The sequence below is a fragment of the Danio aesculapii genome, chromosome 1, assembly GCF_903798145.1.
Source record: "Danio aesculapii chromosome 1, fDanAes4.1, whole genome shotgun sequence".
Lineage (NCBI taxonomy): Eukaryota > Metazoa > Chordata > Actinopteri > Cypriniformes > Danionidae > Danio > Danio aesculapii.
The window spans coordinates 36921483-36942429 of NC_079435.1; the positions used below are offsets into that span (position 1 = coordinate 36921483).

General features: G+C 35.6%; 1 protein-coding gene across 6 annotated transcripts in view; it reads left to right on the plus strand.

The window, feature by feature from the left end:
• The window catches only part of lrba (LPS responsive beige-like anchor protein), a 399767-nt gene that overhangs the window by 127412 nt on the left and 251408 nt on the right, over window positions 1–20947 (plus strand). For all 6 annotated transcript variants that reach the window (XM_056459670.1, XM_056459679.1, XM_056459695.1 and 3 more), the window contains exons 30-32: window positions 9257–9432; window positions 15411–15489; window positions 15651–15784. In XM_056459670.1, coding sequence (XP_056315645.1) covers window positions 9257–9432; window positions 15411–15489; window positions 15651–15784 — 389 coding nt within the window. The remainder of the gene's footprint in view (window positions 1–9256; window positions 9433–15410; window positions 15490–15650; window positions 15785–20947) is intronic.

The following is a 20947-nucleotide window of genomic DNA, read 5'->3' on the forward strand; positions in this document are numbered from 1 at the left end:
GCTGGCGGACGTGTGCAGAGTCTGGTTTTTATTTGCTGCATTGTCTGTGCACAGGACTGACATAACCAGAAAGGTTTTATTACAGAGAAGAAAACAAAGAGGCAGAAAAAATGACAAAATTTCCTTTTGTGTTTTAGAAGCAGAAATAGAGCAGCATGTCATGCCATTTTCTTTCCGTTTACCTCCTGCTTCCTCACATCTCCTCTCCTTTCTCTCTCCTCTGGGCATCTGTGAGACATCCCTCTGATCTGGCCTTGTGTTTTATCTGAGGAATGCTCTGTCAGGTATCACAACGCTGCTGCTATCAGGCCAGGGATTATACTGGCTCCTGCAAAGGATGAGCTTAAATCTCCCAGCGGTCTCTGCAGCTCTGTTTTGCAGCCACCTCTAAGAAATAAAGACATTCTGAAAGCAGGTTCATGGCTAGTCTTTAAAAAGGACTTGGTCTTCAATCGGGTATCCAGATAGACCGAGCTACCTTTAAAGGTCTGTTTACAACAAAGGAAATGTTTGGCTTTAAAATTCAGACTGATTCAAAAGCTCAGACCACTGCTTGAAAGGCTGAATGGAGAGGCTGGAGAAGAAAGTCGAAGAGTATTTTACCTTTTATGCAAATCGATTTCTGTATTGGCTGTTCATGATTCTCTGTTTTTATAGTTTACTTGTACTATTCAGTCTTCTATTTGGGTACCAGTGCAATTGGCCATGCAATCAAAGGCATGAACGAAGTTCGACATATTATATATATTTTTTATTTTATTTTATTTTATTTTTTTATTTTAAAATTATGAACAATTTTAATATGTTTATAAATATATTAAGCCTATTTTTTGCACTGACTAAAGAAAATATAATTCATTTATTTTATTTCTGATAAACTTCTACACTTTATTCTGTTATACAGCTTTTAAAGGGGTGGTCCACTATGATATCATATTTTATTTTTTAGTTGATGTGTAACGCAGCTGTGTGAGCATAAACAACATCTCTAAATGTAATACACTCAAAGCTGTAGTGCTGTAATGTAGTCGAAAAAACTAAAATGCTGTCCAAACACTGCTATTTCCACAGATCTTGTTCAGTTTCTGTATTTGGGCGACACAAAGAGAGAAGTGCTAACAATTTAATTTAATTTAAAATTCTCATTTTCAAAGCTCAGTAGTCAGAGAGAAGGCAGTCTTTGGTGACTTTTCAAAAGCATACTACTAGGCGTCCAGACTGCAAGAGCATTCTTATCATGTGTTTTTGACCACCTTTGGATATGATTGAAGGTGGATAAGCACAAAGCATTTCTCACCCCATTTATACATGTGCTTGGCATCATCCACTTGTATGTATGAATGAATGAATGAATTAATGAATAAATGAATGAATTTATTCATTTAACAGGGACAATGCACAAAAATTACATTAACCCCAAAGAGAGGTTAATGTGGTCTGATTGCCAAAATCTAGTGTGAAAAGGGTGTCTATGTGTAAACAGGAATATGTTTTCATGTGTGCTGAAGGTGTGAACATAACCTTGAGTAATGTGACTTGCGGATTCAAATTTTTTTTTGCCTTCAAATAGTTCTGAACTGGAAAAAAAAACATTTAAAATTGAGCCAATTGAATTTTAAACCAACACAAGTTAATTTATTTAATTTGGAATAATTGAATGTACTATTTAAAAATTATATTTCAAATCTTGATGCATTATAGTAACAATCTGACACTATTATGTCTGCATGAATAGTAAAAGTTTGATCAAAATGCTTGGTTTTAAGTAGAGAATGTCATATAATGTATGATGTGTCAGCTTCCCTTAAGTATTTCATGTCAAGTCACCGATTTACCAGAGCATGAGGGGAAGTCCAATTCCATTCCCTGGCAGAAATGTTATCTGGATGAGGCTGGTGTTCTCCATGCCCCCGCTCACTTCAACTTGTCCTTTTTATCCACACACTCTCTCTCTTTCTCTCCAGCTCTATATCATCCTGAGCCTTTGTTTAATTTTGTTGACTTGTATATTCAAAATGGTTTCAGTGACCTTTTCCGTCCTATATAAAATAATTTTTACCAACAAAGAAAGTACCAACCCGATATTTCAAACCCAGAGTGCTGAATACTCCACTCCCACTGGTCCCTATGGTGTAGTGTGTTCAGTGTTGCACTCACTATACACACAAAGCTTCCCTCAGCTTGTACTCTATGCTGGCATGCATGCATGCTTGCTTAACAGAGTGTATGTCGGAACACCCAGGGTGGTATGATTGAATCCCAAGGGATTTATGAGTGTTATATATGGAAAAAAACAGGGTCTCTCAGATAAAACAGGCCTGAGGTCAAGGGTAAAACAGACGTTAAATTTATTTACTATCAGCAGCATCCTGATTTTGCCATACATCTTTCTTACCCCACTCTTGTTTTGACATGAAGTCTGCAAATATTTGCTGATAGGATCCAGAGGCCGGTGAGTGGTGTCATAATGGCTTGTTGGACAAATTTTGATTTACACATGAGCAAATAAATATGGCTGGAGAAAGGCTTTGGATGTTACAGCAATCAACATTACTGATACTCTGACAGTACTTTTGATCACACTTATGTTTAAGGTGCAGTTACTGCTAATAATAGACCATTAACTATGACTTTTAGCTCAATAAACTCCCAATTTGCTGCTTATTAATAGCTAAGTAGTAGTTGTCTTTAGGTACTGGGTATAGGATTATGGATATAAAGTAATAACACGCAGAATATGCAATTTATAATACTAATAAACAGACAAAGTCTTAATAATAGGCAGGTAATAAGCCACTAGTTAATAGTGAGAGTAATTACTTAAACTAATGTATTGCCGTTTCTTTTGATGATGAGATTTTGATGATGAGATTATTTTTTTGTTCAGCTGATTAACCATTGTACATCCTTAAGAAGATTAAAAAAAAAAATTATATATATATATATATATATATATATATATATATATATATATATATATATATATATATATATATATATATATATATATATATATAATTTTTTTTTATTATATGTATTATTCTGAAAATCAAATTGGCTTTCATTTTATAATAGTATGCAGTTGCATTCTATACTTTAGAGTAGCTTCACATTATAAATTATAGGTTATCATTTATTGCTTAAATATTACAAGCTTAAAAAAACTCTAAAAAGATCCAAAAAGAACACAGTTGATTGTAATAATTCAACCACATTGACATAATCAAGTGAAATTCATTTATATAGTTCAGGGGTGCCCAAACCTTTCATTATGAAGGGCCAAAAACCAAACTTGATTGAGGCTAGTGGGCCGGATGTAAATATAATTGCCATTGGTAATTTCCAAATTTATTTTTAAATATTCATAGTTCCAAGTTTAAATATAACAAGAAAACATTGCTTTATATTAAGTAATACAGAAGAATGTTTTTATTTATTAATTTTTTTTTTTACATTTTATAATGAACTTAGTACAGTAAAAACAATCTCATTTATAACAGAATTGAGTTTTTGAATTTTTGCCTTGATTTGCTTACTGATGTCTTCTGCGTAGTCATCTGTTCGTCGAGTGACAGTATTTACATTTTTAAAAATCTGTTTAATTTACAAAATTTAATCAAAACATTTAATTTCAATGAGCTTTTTTGTAGCTCAGCAATTAAACACACCAACCCTCTCCATCATTCTTACCCATTTCTGACATGGGATGGTCGGCAACATCAAAGGTTACAATAGGCCAACTTTGACCCGCTGGCCCTACTTTGGGCATCTCTGATTTAGTTAGTAAGGTATTTATTTATATCTAAGGTATGTGATTTGAATATTAAAGCAAATATGACACAAATAAACAGCTTAATTTAAATGTCTGCTTTATCAATGACAAAATACTGGTATTTCTAGTATCTTCTTTCTACCCTAATGACAAAAACAGTATAGAGCTTACTAGGGCTGCACAATTTATCGTTTCAGCATTGATATCACAGTGTGCACATCCACAATTATCACATCGCAAAGATATGCAATGTAAAGTCTGAATTATAGTTGACCAGGAGGTACAGAATTGTATTTATATAGAATTTATATGATTTATGCAAAAAAAAAAAAAAAAAAAAAAAAAACATTTCTCACTTAGAATTTTTGTCTTGTTTCAAGTCCAAATATCTACATTTCAGAGCAAAAAAGATTATTCACTTCACCCATTGGCAGATAATTAACTTAAAACAAGCAAAAACTCTTAATTGTCACTTATTTCTTCTGACGGTCATAACTAAACAATATATTTGGACTAAAAACAAGACAAAACAAAATAAGAAAAGCTTTTTTTGCATTGTTTATTAAATTTCTGTTCCTGAATACTGTCAGACTTCCCAGAAATCAGTGAAATCGAGTTATTCAAATCATTTTCTGAAATTGTATTCATATCTCAATATTTATCGCAGTAAAATAAAATACCGCAATATCAGATTTTTCCAATATCGTGCAGCCCTAGAACTTACTGTGTTTAACGTTAAGCAGCTGATTGCTCAGCTCTTGTCGAAAATCAGCACGAAATGTCGATCGGCGTCCAGTAAAATCAGTTTCTCACACACATTTCCTCTCACCTGATCTCGCATTTGCTTCGATTACGGGAAACATGCTGTTTACATGTCGTCTCTGGGAGTGTTGGTTAAAACTGCTAAATAATTCAGCGTCTGGAATCCAAACTCCACGGACGCTGGTCAGCACTGGCCTCTCGTCTGGTTCTGTACACCTGGCAGCTCTGATTAATTGACAGCGCTAGTGAGCTGGGGCTAAGTGTGCTAATGGTGTGCTGAATAATTTAAAACCTGCGCCTTTGAGCAGATGGATGCTGCAGCCGCTCACTCCCCCCTCCGTAAACAGCCGTCCACCACCACTCAGTGTTAAACATGTACTTGAGAGAGAGATAGAGCGAGCGAGCAAAAATGTGCTTTAATACGTTTTTTGGAACAGTGGACTGGTGTACAGCCAATGCGTGATACTGCAAGCATTCCATTTTACAAATTCCTCTATGGTTTTCTCGGACTGGCTATTTTCAACTTAAGGACACATCAGATGTGTAGAAATGGTGTGAGAACACTCTCTTCTAGGCGACTTCCAGCGGGATGTTTGAAGAGGTCTGCTAGACGGCTCTTATCTGCCGCTCGGTCTGTAGCGTCTCTGTGGATGTATTCTGGAGAGGAGCTGGTGACTGCGTAGCATTACCCCCTCTGTCAGCACTGATAAACTGAACACTCGCCGCTGTGAAAGGCCAGAACTCTGTCATGGCTTGCAGTTGATATAAAACATTTCCATTTTTACCTCTAGTCAATGTAGGATGCAGCAGTGGAGCTGTGACATCATTGTAAACATTATTAAGTCTGGTGTTTTCTTTATCTTTTTAATTTTAGGTGTATATTGTTTATGAAATGTTTACCATGGTGTTAGGCCCTGGTATACTACAAACTAAATCGAAGAAAGAACTGAAATGACGTCATTTTGAGTTTGTTTGGCCAGGTCGAAAAACAGCTCACCAAAGCAAATTTAACTAGGGGAGTTTGTTTTGACTCCTAAACACCTTTGAGCTATCATTGATCCATTTGTGGATGTGTTCTGGAACTCCGTCTTATTTGACATGCGATTTCCCTAGTATATCCCTAGAAAATATTTGACATGCCATTTCCCTAGAATATCCCTACAAAAATAGCCATAGAAGGAAAGCTCAGTGTACTGGACAGTATTTGGGAATGTCTTGAATATTAATGAGCTCTGCTCTTGGCTCATTTCTCTAATGCTCCCACAGAGTTTGAAATACCCATGTGAAAAATAATCACACTTCATCAAAAAAAAAAAAAAAAAGAAAAAGAAATTTGAATAAACTGAGTAGATGCCTTGTCTAATGACTCTAATGTGAACCTAACATCTGAGGTTGACATTAAGAGCAAGTGAGCAATCTGTGGGTAACTACTGTAAGTCTGCACCTTCATTACTACTGCTGCATTATGTGTTGTGAATTAAATCTAGGCTAAGATATAATTGTACCCACGAAAAGAAATAACAGGGATGCATTTTGAGTTGTGTTTTATGAGTTTAATGTATATGAAGCAGGGATTGATATCTATCTCCATGTAAACATTGCTGGTTGTGCATATGGATAATTCTGTGTGGACTGTCACAGTCAGTGTTTTGTTCCGCTCACAAGATTTACATGGGAATGAGGAAACAATGGGGTTTGAGACTCACAGTATGTCATTACCATGACGTACTGAACTCTTATGATTCAGCTATACTTAGGTGCAGTTGAAGTCAGAATTGTTAGCCCCCTGTTTATTTTTTTTTTCACAAATTTCAGTTTAACGGAGAGAAGATTTTTTTCAACACATTTCTAATCATAATAGTTTTAATAACCCATTTCTAATAACTGATTTATTTTATCTTTGCTACGGTGACAGTAAATAATATTTGACTAGATAATATTCAAGACACTTCTATACAGCTTAAAGTGACATTTAAAGGCTTAACTAGGTTAATTAGGTTAACATGGCAGGTTAGGGTAATTAGGCAAGTTTTTGTATATCAATGGTTTGTTCTGTAGACTATTGGGAAAAAAATAGCTTAAAGGGGCTAATAATTTTGACCTTAAAATGTAAAAAAAAACAAAACAATAAAAACTGCTTTTATTCGAGCTGAAATAAAACAAATAAGACTTTCTCCAGAAGAAAAAATATTATCAGACACACTGTAAAAAATTCCTTGCCCTGTCAAACATAATTTGAGAAATATTTTAAAAAGAAAAAAAACTCAAAGCAGGTGAATAATTCTGACTTTAACTGTATAAGCACAAGCAGGGAGATGAAACTCTCAAGCATTTAGCAAGTGTGTTAAAGAGCAGGTAAGTGAAAATATATCCACGCTAAACTTATTTTAAGCCTTTAACTCAATATCTGTTGAATGAACTCTATCAGTGAACTAGCCAATATCTAACAATGGATATTATTTATTTGCCCCAGTATAAAATTTGGTCACATATGCGTGATTTACATTATAGAGAGTAGACTATTTATTTCATGTACAACACATGTAATAACCTGAGATATTGTGATTGCAATGATATCAATATTTATTTATTTTTTTTTTATTTTAATGTGTTAATGATGATTTGTTAATGGACCATTTATAGTTTTTTATTTTATTTTTTTTTCCTTTTTAGGGTTTGATTAGGAAGTCTTTGGAAAATAATTCCATAGTTCCATTAGACGAATGATCTATGAAAATGTAGATTGTTAAAGAAATTCAAATCAATATGAGAAAATGTTTAAATATTTACATTTTTCTTTACTGCAAATTTTAAGCATTTAAGTATAAATGCTTTCTTCACAATGAACCATTTTTTTTAAAAAACATCTTCGTCATTACCTGACTGCAAACACTTGGTTATCAGATCATCAGAAGACATGGCACTCTACACTGAAACACGCAGTAGCTTCTAGACCACAACACACTGCCAGCTTTAATCAATCACAAAGTTTGGAGCTGTGAGTGACATGAGCTGGGAGACCATTGATTGTTTGGAAGATAGATGCGGCCATTATGGAATATTCTGTGTCAGGCAAACAGGGCTCTAATTACGCTAACACGGTAAATGGGCTTCTTGTGTTGTGTGAGCTCAGTGGCTTTTTATGCTAAATCACATTATGTGAAGCATATTTAGCCGACATCATCAGTCTGATCGTTACAGGGCCGACGATGGAACAAGAGCTAATGGTTTTTTGACGGAGTACTTGATTGTCTAGCGCCATGTATTTATTAGAGCATCAGAGTCTGCTTTCCTACTGCTGTTTGTAAGACGCATTAAAAAGACAATATAATATAAACATCATAATTCTCTAAAACAGCACAACAAGAAAAAGAAAGAATATCATTTTCTTTAATGACTCTCAGTTTTTTTGTAACAGTATATAGCTATGGAAAAATAAATAATCTGATCTGATCTGGTACCATTTCTTGCAAATTTCAAGTAGAAAATATAGTGATTTCTAGCAATTTTAGCCCCCCCCCCCACCACTACCCCCTTTATACATAAAAATGTAATGCTGACTATGAGTGAAAATCTGAATTTCTCCAGCAAATACAGTTTTTTGAAGTCTTCTGAAGCTAAAATATTGGTGTCCTGTTAAATATTAACATGGCACCTTTATAATTATTAAATAACTGAGAAATGTCATCAGTAGTTGAAAGAACATCACAAAAATGCTTTACTCAAATTTATAACTATTAATTGTATGTTCATAGAAGATGTTTTTCCTTATGCCGAGTTCAGACTGCATGATTTTAGTCCCGATTTTGACTCGCCGACAGGTTTTGAGAAATCGCCGACTGAAATCACTGGCAAATCGTTGCTCGTTCACAAAAGTAACAATCACACAGTGTGAACTATAAAAGACGTGATCTGAGAGAATAGCCGATGAGTAGCCGCCACAAGTGAGATATTTGCCATGCTAAATATTTGGACCTGTTAGCTATTCAAATCATGCTGTGTGAAATGTGTTCTGATTGAAAATAACGTTGGCGATCACCTACAGACAATGAGAGAGCAGCATCCACTAGCATTAGTATCTGCAGGTCAGTGGGAGGTTGGGGGAAAAGTTACATTAAAGGGCTTCTTTTCAGTCTATTTGGACTCAAGAAATGGAGGAAAAGCTATCGTAAATTTGGCAGGAGCACCCATGCCTGTTTGACATGTCATCTGAGCAATACCACAACAGGGGCGAAAATTTTAAAAAGTTTGAGAGAAATTGCTAATTCCCTCTAGAGGCCAGATGAGCAAAATAAGTACATTTTCTACCCCACTGAAGGTTTCTTTCTCATTAGTTAATAATAAAAGATAAACTACGTGACCTCGCATTGTTTCCATGTCACTTCTCGCATGTGTTCGGTTGTGAGACGTAGTTTGCGGATCGAGATTCTTCCTATTGTGAAGTCATGCAGTGTAAAACCCCCTGTCGCCAATCCATCTTGCAGTGTAAAGGAGCAGCGACTGAATGATACCCCAGATAGTCATGCTGTGTGAAAACATGTTTGACTTGACTACTTAAAAATCGTGCAATCTGAATTCGGGATTAGGTGTGTATTGGTTTTTCGATCAATTCATTTCGTAATTGATAAATAAAAGTATTACATTCTTTAAAAGAAAACTCACTGACCAGTGAACTGTAGTGTGTATATTTTGTTTAAAGCTGTCATTATTTTTTTTTCACAGGAGTGTTGTTGTGGCACCCAAGAAGGCCGGTGGGGCTCCATCTCCAGGAATGAGCACAGTGTCTGCATCTGCATCCGTCCCGTCAGCTACTGCTGCATCCTCTGGTGGAACTCCTGTCAACAGTGTGTCAGTGGTGTCTGCAGGAGAGACCATTCAGAGCACAGAGTCCACTTCAGGTGAGTGCAGATCAGTTAGTATTTCTATTTTTATAAATTTTTTTGCTTATTAAAACAAACTCATTTTGCATTATTCTTGTAAACTTAACTTGTTTTAAAGTCGGACGCACATTGTCTTAACTTTTTATATAGTCTACGTTAAACAACTGTATTTATAAGCTATAATTCATCCACAAATGTAATTTCTGTCTAAATGTAATAACGTATTTGTGTTTGCGAAATCACGCGTGAACTGACACACTGTTTGTTTACTACCGAGCGGATGCACGCATGCATGCCAATGATGTCTACCTTAGTGAACAGAACCTGCATAGGCTGTGATAGGTAATAAAATTTAAATAACAATCAGTTTGTTACACCAAGTGATCATTTTGGAGCCACACGGGAAGTATGATTTGCATGTATGTTTTTTGTTTTTTTTTACTCAAACTGACTGACTGATCCGTCCATGCACGATCATTACAGAGATAACTAGATGACCAATAATTCTTGACCAGAAATTGCAACAGGAAAAACCTGAGGAATAAGTTTGTTAAAACAAAAAAAGAGGCCATGGCAAAAGTGGAGACCCATGTGATTTTAATATTACAGAATATGTTTTCCACCATTTATAGGTTTTACACTGATGTATATATTACAAATTTGAAGTTAAAACAATGTAATAGCTACAAACTAAAATTAAGTAACAAATAAAGTCTCTGAAAACTGGAAAAGAATATTTGAACCTATCGGCTTACAGTGTACTGATACCCAATTTCTAGGCTTTATTGGTGATAATGGACAGGATTGTTGGAACATTATTGCCTTTTTAGCTTATAAGTAGAGGACAAAAACTAGCCAGACAGTAATGTGTGAATTTTTGAGTGGGCAAAATAAAAAAAGTCAGTATTTTTAGTAAGTTTTTTTTGCTTTTATTCTTGCCATAATAAAAGATATAATTGTAGAGCAATCCATTTTCTCTTGTCATTGATATTTAACTTTAATAGGTAGAACTGTCCGGATTATAAACAAAAGAGTGATGCATCAAAGTTTGATTTAAAAAATCTTGAATGGTTATAAAACTTGATAATAATTATAATAAATTATAAAAAAATATATATATATTAGTTTTAAAATCTTAAACGATATTAATGATATGACGTACAGTAGGAAACTTACTTTAACTACTTAAACTCTGTTGCTCTGTTTAAAAGAATATCTCAATGGCGAATGCGTCAAGTATAAAAGCCTCGTCCGTTTGGTGAGGTGCGTGCACAGTCTGCGGAGGTGCACGATACGGCAGCAGGCGAAAGTATAAATCAGCCTTAAGATGTTTTTTTTCTGTAGTTATATGGTGCATCTAACCTGTCTTTAGTACTGTTCAATTTAAATTATTTTACCTCAAGTTTTGTAATTTTGCATTTTCTTTTGCGTGTTTTTGATATTGTGATATAGGTCTTAAATTTAATACTTAATGGTCTTAAATTTGACATTGTGATATCTGCACAAACCCTGTAACGGGTGTGTGTTTATTATTATTATTATTATTATTATTTGACTTTTTAACATAACTTCGTAAAATATAATTTTTTTTTAATTTAAATAAAGTTATTTGATTATTTTTATTATTTGCTGAAAAAAGATTGATTGGATTTAAAAAAAAAAGATAAAGCCACTGATATCAAGATTTAATTCATTATCAGTTACAAAGATACATTTTTGCTGTACTTTTGAAGACCAGGTTTAAAACCTCTTTACAGACATTGTGAAATATAGCAAAAAACAGACTGATTGTATTAGCAAGTTTATGTGATGCTTAGTGGCTGGATTTGAATTGTAGCCAACATCATCACCTCCTTTCAAATCTAGTGAACCCAACATGTGTGTGCACACATGATCCTTTGTGCGTGGGATTGTTTTTAGTTCCCTTTCGCTTTTCTTGTCTTTGAACTAGTGCACTCATGGGCCTATATCTCATGCTTGTAGTTTTAAGCTTGTCCATGTCTTTATGGTTCTCCAGTGTATGTGTGTGTGCATGTGTGTGTGAGCACGAGTACGGGAGCAGGTCCCAGCTGAATAGAGATAAGCTAATTTTCTTCGGGCTGTTTGAAGTGGCTACTTCATCTGCGAGCAGGAGTCTCTCCACAGACGCACATGTTGGTGCTTAAAGAGCCGCTGTCCCCACATTCCACACTGCTGCCTGTCATCCTGCTAGAGTTATCCCTGCCCTGAGACCCATGTCTGTGTTGTGTGTGTGTGTTTGGAGAGATATTAGTGTATGCAGATTTATTGTGGTGTGATATCCTGTGAGAGAGAGAGTGTGATCGTGCCAAGACCTTCACTAACCCAAAATGTGACACTTACAGGAGCATGAGGAAATTTATTGGGGTATAATTATTCGTACACTAATCACAGCCACGTACAGCTAATGAATTTATGGGCTGTTTTATCAGGGGGGGTGTAAGAGCTGCTCTAATGGTTATTTTACATGAATGCTAACAGAGCCAGAGCTATCATTCAGATCCTTTCACGTGATGTCTGGGGTTTAATGCGCATTTTCACATTTGTTGGATGGCAAGAAATGGAGATTTCACTTGGTTATTAGTTGGACTGGGTGATATTTTTATGATGACTTTTTTTTGACCAACTGAAAACTAGGAACAATGCAAATAATCAATGAGTACATTTACATGGACACCAATAAATCATTTTTAAAACTATTAAGACAATACTCTGATTAGGAGTAAACATGTAAACAGCGATTTTAATCCGACTAATGTCATAATCGAACTAAACAGAAATCAGATTAAGACATGTGGAGTGTGCTGATTTTAGTCTCCTTATTGAAGAGCAGTACAGACATGTAAACACAGCTATCAAACTATTACCGTCGTGTAAGATTTTCGCCACATTTTGCGTCAGGATAGTCTATACACACGGCTGTTTGACACTTCTAAGCACCACAGAAACGCACATTGAGAATTACGGAGGTTTTTTCCCATAAAGCGTGCGATATCAAATTCCATTAAAACAACCGTCTTCCAGCAGTTCTTTGCGTCCAATATCGTTTGTCAAGGGGGTATGCAGGAAATGTTCCTGAATGACAGTGAAAGTGCCAAACTTCAGTTAAAGCTGAAGAATTAAAAATGAAAGACCCGAAACTACATGAAACTCTGGAGGAAACGTGAATAGTGTGGTGACGCAATGACGTTAATCAAACTATGTGCTATTACTTGTAAAACGGGATCATGAACGGAACATTTAAAAACACCTTTATCATATTATTGTCTTATTCAGATTAAGGCAAATAATTTGGTTACTGATGTCCATGTAAACGTAGTTAGGCCCAATCCCAATTCTATTATGTACCCCTACTCCTTCCCCTTGGCCCTTAAAACAGAGTGTGAAGGGGAAGGGCTTTAAAATTTACCCCTAAGAAATGGGACACCACTACAGCCCCTGCACACGTCATCATATGTCATCACGATCTCTTGCTTCATTTGAGATGGACGACGGCGACTGCTGTAGTGTTCCAGTTATGTTATTTTTTTGGTATTTATCTTCAGAAAATCACTGAAGGCAATAATATCATGTTATAATAACGATATAATGTGGCAATAAGCTCATAACTGTACTGTGCATTTACACAGTGGCCATATTCATCAATGTAAACAAACAAAAACTAAATTAACATTATACTAGACACTGTAAAAAAGCCATTTCCAGCCTCTAGACTTTTCTGACAGGGTATTTGAGTGTCAGCGTGTGACAGTATGTTTGGGACTGCTGTACAGGAGTTATTATTAGGGATTATAAATAGTGAAATTTAGCATTTTTTTTAAGCATAATGGTAAAACGCGAAAGCAGTTTTGAATGTATTAACACATATGTTTGTTCGTCGTAAAAAAAATCATAATAATGACTAAAAATACTATTTTGTGAATCTCCTTACTTCTGGGTACAGCTATGCTGCCGTTGTGGTCCTGAAAAATCTCTCTTTCGAGGGCTATCTAGCCCTTCCCCTTAGCCCTACGCCTTCAAGATAAAGAGAATTGGGACACCCCTACCCTTTCACGCGAACGTGCAAAACGAGGGGTAGGGATAAGGGGAAGGGCTAAGAGGTAGAATTGGGATTGGGCCTTAATGTCTTTGTCCCTTTTAGTGTCAATAAATCTTCACAATATTTTATTGTCTAGAACTTAAAGGGATAGTTATGACAAAGGGAGATATTGCAGCAATCAGCATTCTTCAAAATATTTTCTTCTGCGTTAATTTTCAGAAAGAAACTCATAAAGGATTAAAACCACGTGAAGGAGAGTAACTAATGAGGTCATTTACATTTAGGGGTGAACTATGCATTTAAAGAATCTGAAATGGACATCTTTTTCTTATTAGTTGGTAAAAGTTATGGCCTGGCCATTTTTGAAGCCAATTTTCATGTACATTTTGTCAGTAAAGCCAGTTCTATTAAATATCAAGCATGTGCAAGATTTTTAGAGCAGAATTTTCTACACAGAGCATTTGTGCACCGACTACCTAATGCACAATTGCATCCAAAATTGGAATAGATTTAATAGGATAATTGTGACATTGAAATAATCATGCTGTTATAATGACTGCTGTTTGCTTAGCTTCTCACAACTGTGACTTTGTGTAGTAAATGCTTCATGTGAAAATAATAACATGTTTTACTTTAAATTCACTTACAGTATAACCTTCAGTCGAATATTTGAAGTAGTGTGGTTATTAGTCAGCGGTTACATTTTCTCTTTGAGCATTCCCTTCCTTGTTTCTTAGAGAATTATTTGGAGTTTCTATGAGGTGGCGACATCTGGCTTCGAAGAAAATTTACTGCTGATCACACAACTGTGTTTTTCTGACAAGATGTGCATGACAGCAGCTTTTTTCTTTTTCATTGCGATTAATCCCCCAGCCTTAGTTAAAGTACACAGCCATGCAGATATTACAGTAAAACCATTATATTGTGTAATAATACAATATAATAATAATAATTACTCTTCTATATTTTAATTTGTTTGAAATTCCTGGGATGGTAGGAGCATTTACCTCAGTTGTCTGGCACCTCAGGTATTTTTTAGTAATAATAATAATAATAATAATAATTTTTATTATTGTTATTATTTATTTATTTATTTACATTTTTTTGCTTGTGGAAACCATTATTCTGTTTCACATTTCTTTGTTGAATAAAGTTGTTTTTAAGTAAAAATGTTTTCATTAAATTGTATTTCTAAATTACTAAATTGCAATAAATATAATTTAAAATCCTTCTACTTAATTTTTTTGTCATGATTAATATTAATGGCATAGATGGTGCATGAGGCTGCTGTCACTTTAAGGACGCGTGTCCACTGTAGCTTTTTTTTTTTTTTTTTTTTTTTGCAGCTGAAATGCCAACATTGTTCCAAAATGCTCAGCTGTGGATTCTCTAACTTTTGGAGCAGAAGAAAATGCATTACTAGAAAAAGTGGTGGTCCCATTGATTAGTAAAGGGGAAAAAAACATCAACTATTTGGTGGACATGCACCCTAGAACTTCTCAATCTGTTTGTTTTGTCTTTAGACATACAGTAACTGACTGTGCTTGTGTGAATACTCACAAAGACATTTTTACACAGGTATGTATTTGACAATTAAAAGCTATGGTCTTGCTTCAGGTACAGGTACTGTACATGTGCTACAGAACGCATTTGTCATTTTAGCATTTTTGTGTTTATTCTCCTCATAAGCCACATTCTCGTTTTTCACATTCATCTATGTTTCTTTTCTGTTCATGTGAAACTAGCTCTGCGCTAAACGTCTACATTATATTTACACAAACTATAGTGAAAAAGATTCAATGAACATCAATGAACATCTTCATACAGCCCTTCCCTTTCGGAGGCTTGTCTCACATTTTGAAAACCCCTAGTGTATTGTATGTTTGTTGGGCATGCATCTGGGTAATGATGAGTTGCTTTCTTGTTGTATTCTCTGCAGGAGGAACCTCCACCAGCTCCAACCTGCCATCTGTCCCTGCATTATCCCCAATGACCCAGACCTCCACCCCCAACATGAGGTTTCTGCTTCAACATTACATCTCTTGCAGTCTTAAGAACAACCTAGTTTATTTTTTATTCTTTACAAACATTTTTTTTTAATTTCAGTCTAATTCATTATTTTAAATGTTTAAAGTGTCTTTGAGTTATTTAAAAACTGTATGTTTTGGTTTGTTTTCAGTATCTCTGAGAGGTTGGAACATGCTCTGGAGAAGGCAGCTCCTTTACTCAGAGAGATTTTTGTGGATTTCGCGCCGTTCCTCTCCCGCACACTTCTGGGCAGTCACGGGCAGGAGCTACTCATCGAGGGCACCAGTGAGCTACTGTTATTACTAATGCTGTCAAATGATTAATCGTATCAAAGTACAAGTCTGTATATTGGACTGTGTGTATTTATGTATAACACTTTGCATAAAATACCCAAAACCTGCAAAATTTATATATTTTTGCGTATATTTATATTAAAATATAATTTATGTTCTCGCTGGGCAACAATTAATCACAATTAATCGCATCTAAAATAAAAGTTTTTGACATGATATATGTATGTGTATTATAAATATCTATCATCGATATGTAATATACACATATACCTAAAAAGAAAACCATAAAAATAAGTTGCATATATATTTAAATTGACATATATTTGTATCATATACGCATATATTTTATATCTAAATATAAATAAATAGTTTCTTAAATATATGCATGCATTGGTGTATTTATATGTACATATTAAATATACATAGTACACATATACACTCACCAGCCACTTTAATAGGTACACCTTACTGGTACCGGGTTGGACCCCGTTTTGCCTTCAGAACTGTCTTAATCCATCATGGCATAGATTCAACAAGGTACTGGAAATATTCCTGAGATTTTGGTCCAAATTGACATGATAGCATCACGCAGTTGCTGCAAATTGGTCGGCTGCACATCCATGATGCGAATCTCCCGTTCCACCACATCACAAAGGTGCTCTATTGGATTGGGGTCTGGTGACTGTGGAGGCCATTTGAGTACAGTGAACTCATTGTCATGTTCAAGAAACCAGTTTGATATGATTCACGCTTTGACATGGTGCATTATCCTGCTTGAAGTAGCCATCATTGGTACACTGTGGTCATAAAGGGGTGGATATGTCAGCAACAATACTCAGGTAGGCTGTGGCATTGACACAATGCTCAATTGGTACCAATGGGCCCAAAGTGTGCCAAGAAAATATCCCCCACATCATTACACCACCGTCACCAGCCTACCATCTTAATGTCGCAGTAGAAATTGAGAGTCATCAGACCAGGCAATATTTTTCTAGTCTTGTGTTGTCCAATTTTGGTGAGCCTGTGCGAATTGTAGCCTCAGTTTCCTGTTCTTAGCTGACAGGAGTGGCACCTGGTGTGGTCTTCAAGGTTGGACGTGTTGTGTATTCATAGATGCTCTTCTCCATACCCCTGTTGTAACGAGTGGTTATTTGAGATACTGCTGCCTTTTTATCAGCTCGAACCAATCTGGCCATTCTCCTCTGCCTTTTGGCATCAACAAGGCATTTGCGCTCACTGGATATTTTCTCTTTTTTTAGACCAAGTTTAAAGTCACTTAAGTCACCTTACTTCCCCATTCTGATCCTCGGTTTAAACTGCAGCAGATCGTCTTGACCATGTCTGCATGCCTGAGTGCATTGAGTTGCTGCCTTGTGATTGGCTGATTAAAAATCAGCAGTTGGAGAGGTGTACCTAATAAAGTGGCCGGTGAGTGTATATTATATCAAAACAAACTTTTATTTTGGATGCAATTAATCGCAAGAACCTTTGCCCAGCATTTAAATACATTTTCTATGTATGTATGTAAATATAAATAAATAATTTATGCAATTTAGTCATGGATATATTTTTATACACACAAATATACGCAGTATACACAAAAATATTTTGAAAATATGAACTTTTATTTTGGATGCCATTAATCATTTGACAGCACAAGTTATTACTCTTATATACTCTAATATTCCACACAAAAATCCACTACATTAAAGAAGCACTTAAAGCACCTTTCTCATTGCTAACTAGATTTAAGCATTAAATGTGGCTGAAAGTGTCTTTTAATTCACTGATTATAATGCCAGTGTTCTTTTATAGAGCACAGGGTCAGAGGTCAGCACACACATACAAGTGTTTGGACCGCCCAGAGAAATGAAGCCCTGATTAATAGCTGCAGGGCGACTTTAGAGAGCCACTTACTACAAAAATGCTTCCTTCCTTCCTTTCCTCGTCCTCTTCCTCTAGTTTCCTGTATGTTCTCACCTTTAGCTTTCATGTTAAAACTCGTTCTTTCTGCGCATGTAGTTATTTTGAGCTGTCATTCTGTGAGATCAATAGAACATATGCTCACCATTTTTAGTCTCGTGTAATACAAGGCTGAAACGTATTAGTTTACAGTAGCATCATGTAGGTTCATTATGGTCATCTATACTCTTTGACCCCTCAAGATGGTGCAGAGTTAGGACACTCGCAAGTGTTCGGGTGTTAGCAAAATAGTCACTGACGAGGAAAATGAACATCATTTATTATTAGCTTAACCCCTCCTCCCTCTTACCAGTACTACTTTATTATAAAATGTTCAAATCATATATCTCATGGAACTAAATAAAATGAAAATGATTGTGGGAAATAGAGCACCAGTACAAAGTAAAACTTCACAACTGTTCAGTGTTTTTTTTGTCAGTAGATGCTGAAGTGTCTTGTTTTATTTAGAAATCCATATGGGTCTTTAAACAAAAGTAATTTACACTGGCTTGTAATTTGTATTATTAATATGCTATGTTTGGTCAATTTCAGAATTTAGCCATCAAATATTTCTGAATATTAAAGGGCACCTATTTTACCCCTTTTAAAAAATGTAAGATAAGACTTTGGTGTATCCAGAATGGGTCTGTAAAGTTTCAGCTCAACGTACTTATCAGATGATTTGTTATATAATGTAGAATCTGCTCATTTTGCTGTCTACGGATAATGTAGCGGTTTTTGTAGCCTGTAGCTTTAAATTTAAATGAGCTGCAAATGACCCCGCCCTTCGTTTATTTGATGCAAGTTATTTGTGGTGGAGTTTATTCAAGCCTCTCTGAAACGATGAGTCCCACACAAATGCCATTTGCAACATACACACACACACACGCACACACACACACACACACACACATACAAGCGTTTACTGACGCCATGCGTACATGGAAATTATAGCTTAATGGGTCACCAAACACCAAAACGCATTATTTGAGATGTTGACATTCATATATGTTTCCCACGCTGCTGAAAACACTATTTGGACACATGTATTTCACAAAAAAGTGAAAATTGGTTGTTTTTGCGTTATTTTCAGCAAATTCGTTCTCCTTGTTTGAAATGAATTTTTTAAGCTGCGTCACGCCGATTAGATCCTTGCGTGTAATCCAGCGTGGAAAGTGGATGTCTCTACCTGCGAGTACATCGTGACATCTCTGGGTGTGCAGAATTAATTTATGAGAAAGACTTGGTTCAAACAATAAATATTGTGAATGAGGTGCAACTTCATTAATATGCAGGATAGCTTAGATAGCTTAGAAGTTTTTACCTGTTACAGTGTTCAGACAGAAGAGTGATGCCACGTTGTGTGGCCAAAACAAATCGAAGAACAAGTATTTGGAGACATGGGTTGTCAGTGTTTTGTTTTTAAACATGCTGCAACGAAGGTTTTGTTTTTATTTCCCGATATGAGAGCGCAGCTGGACTCACATGTGGATTATAATGCATGCAACACGCAACAGAAATATGTTTGTAAGGAACATTTTATTTACCCGCGAGCTTTTCGCATTTGGAAATGGTGAATTCCGCATTTGCTGCTCGTCTCCTTTTAAAAATGACACAGCTCCAGTTGATTGATTGGTTGGTGTTGATTGCCCTGTGTCTACAGATTGGTTAAGTGCATGTGATCGGTGTTCTTTGTTTGTTTATTCAGATAGCAAAGTTAGTTCGTATCGTCAGCAGTACTCTTTCAGTTTTTAAAGACATACCTTAGTAAAAGTTATTTAGTTACTAAGTTAACAGTACGTTAAAATTACTGCAATATTATAGTACAATATTATAGACTGATAGATCCTCTGTAAATGCTGTTCTCCGAGTGTAAACATGTAAACACCTTAATCAAACTATTGCCGTCGTGTAGAATTTTTGCTGCATTTTGTGACAGGATAGTCTATACACGTACACGGCTTTCTGACGCCACCTACCGAGAGCATCTAAGTTACCGAGAAATGCGGAGGTTTTTTTTTTCTCCCATTCGCCGTGCGGTATCATTCTATTAAAATTACACTCTTCCTCGCATACAATATCTCGTTTGTCACATTGGGGGCATGCATGAAGTGTTCCTGAGTGAAAGTGAAAGTGCCAAACTGCAGTTAAAGTCGAAAAATGAATAATTTGGCAAATAATTAGATTACTGGTGTCCATGTAAACACAGTCACTGTCTTTCTCGCCTGCGTCTGTTTGTTTTGCTTCTGTGAAAAGCAGCGCTTGCTCAAACGGAAACTCCCATTTTTATGCAAAACCGTCTTTCCCTCCCCCGACACTCCCACCTAGACAGAGCTGGACACACCCACTTTTCTGACTTTTTTCAAGTTAGAGGTGTGAAAACACCCTGCTGAGACAGGGGGGTTTTGTGGCCCTTTAAGAATTATTAATAGTTAAGAATTAAGATTAATAGTTAAGATTTACATGGCGATTTTACTGTCTTTATTACAAACATGCAATGTTTTAAAAACATTTTAAACATATTAATTATTGAGGTGCAGTTGATCACATAGAGCTGTAACATGTTTTAACCGCAGTTTCTTTGCAAAACATATTCTGTGGATGTGTTTGCATGTTTATGTGGAGACATGGCACCTGTCAGTCAATTTTAGTGGGTGGAGAAAACCGAACTCCTATGTCAAGTTGCGGTGGGCCTTAAAATCACCGGGATTTGGATTCTGTTTTAATCTCAGAAAAAAGAAGACTTGTTGTGTTTCTATCACTCCAATATGACAGCAGACACGCTACGTATACTGTAAATACACACAGTTCTGTCCAAACAGTTTACAAAAGTTGATTTGCATCATAGGTGCCCTTTAACTATTTTAACAGTGTATATCTGCTCATCTTGGAAATGTTCTGTCACATTTTTAAAAAAACCTAAAAAATTAAATTCTGAATTTAGTATCCATACATTTATTTGGTAAGCAGATGATTTATAAGCAGGATACATCACCGTTACACACAACCCCGTCTAGTTGATAAAATATTTATATTTTGTGATCATGACTGGCTGACATTGTTCCCCATTTAATACTCAAGTCTTAAATAACCTGCCTTATCAGAAAATATAACATGGGTTAGGGTGCTAACACTATTGAGAGACCACTTTAGGATGCCTGTGGAATCAATTAAATATTAAATATTAGGCCTA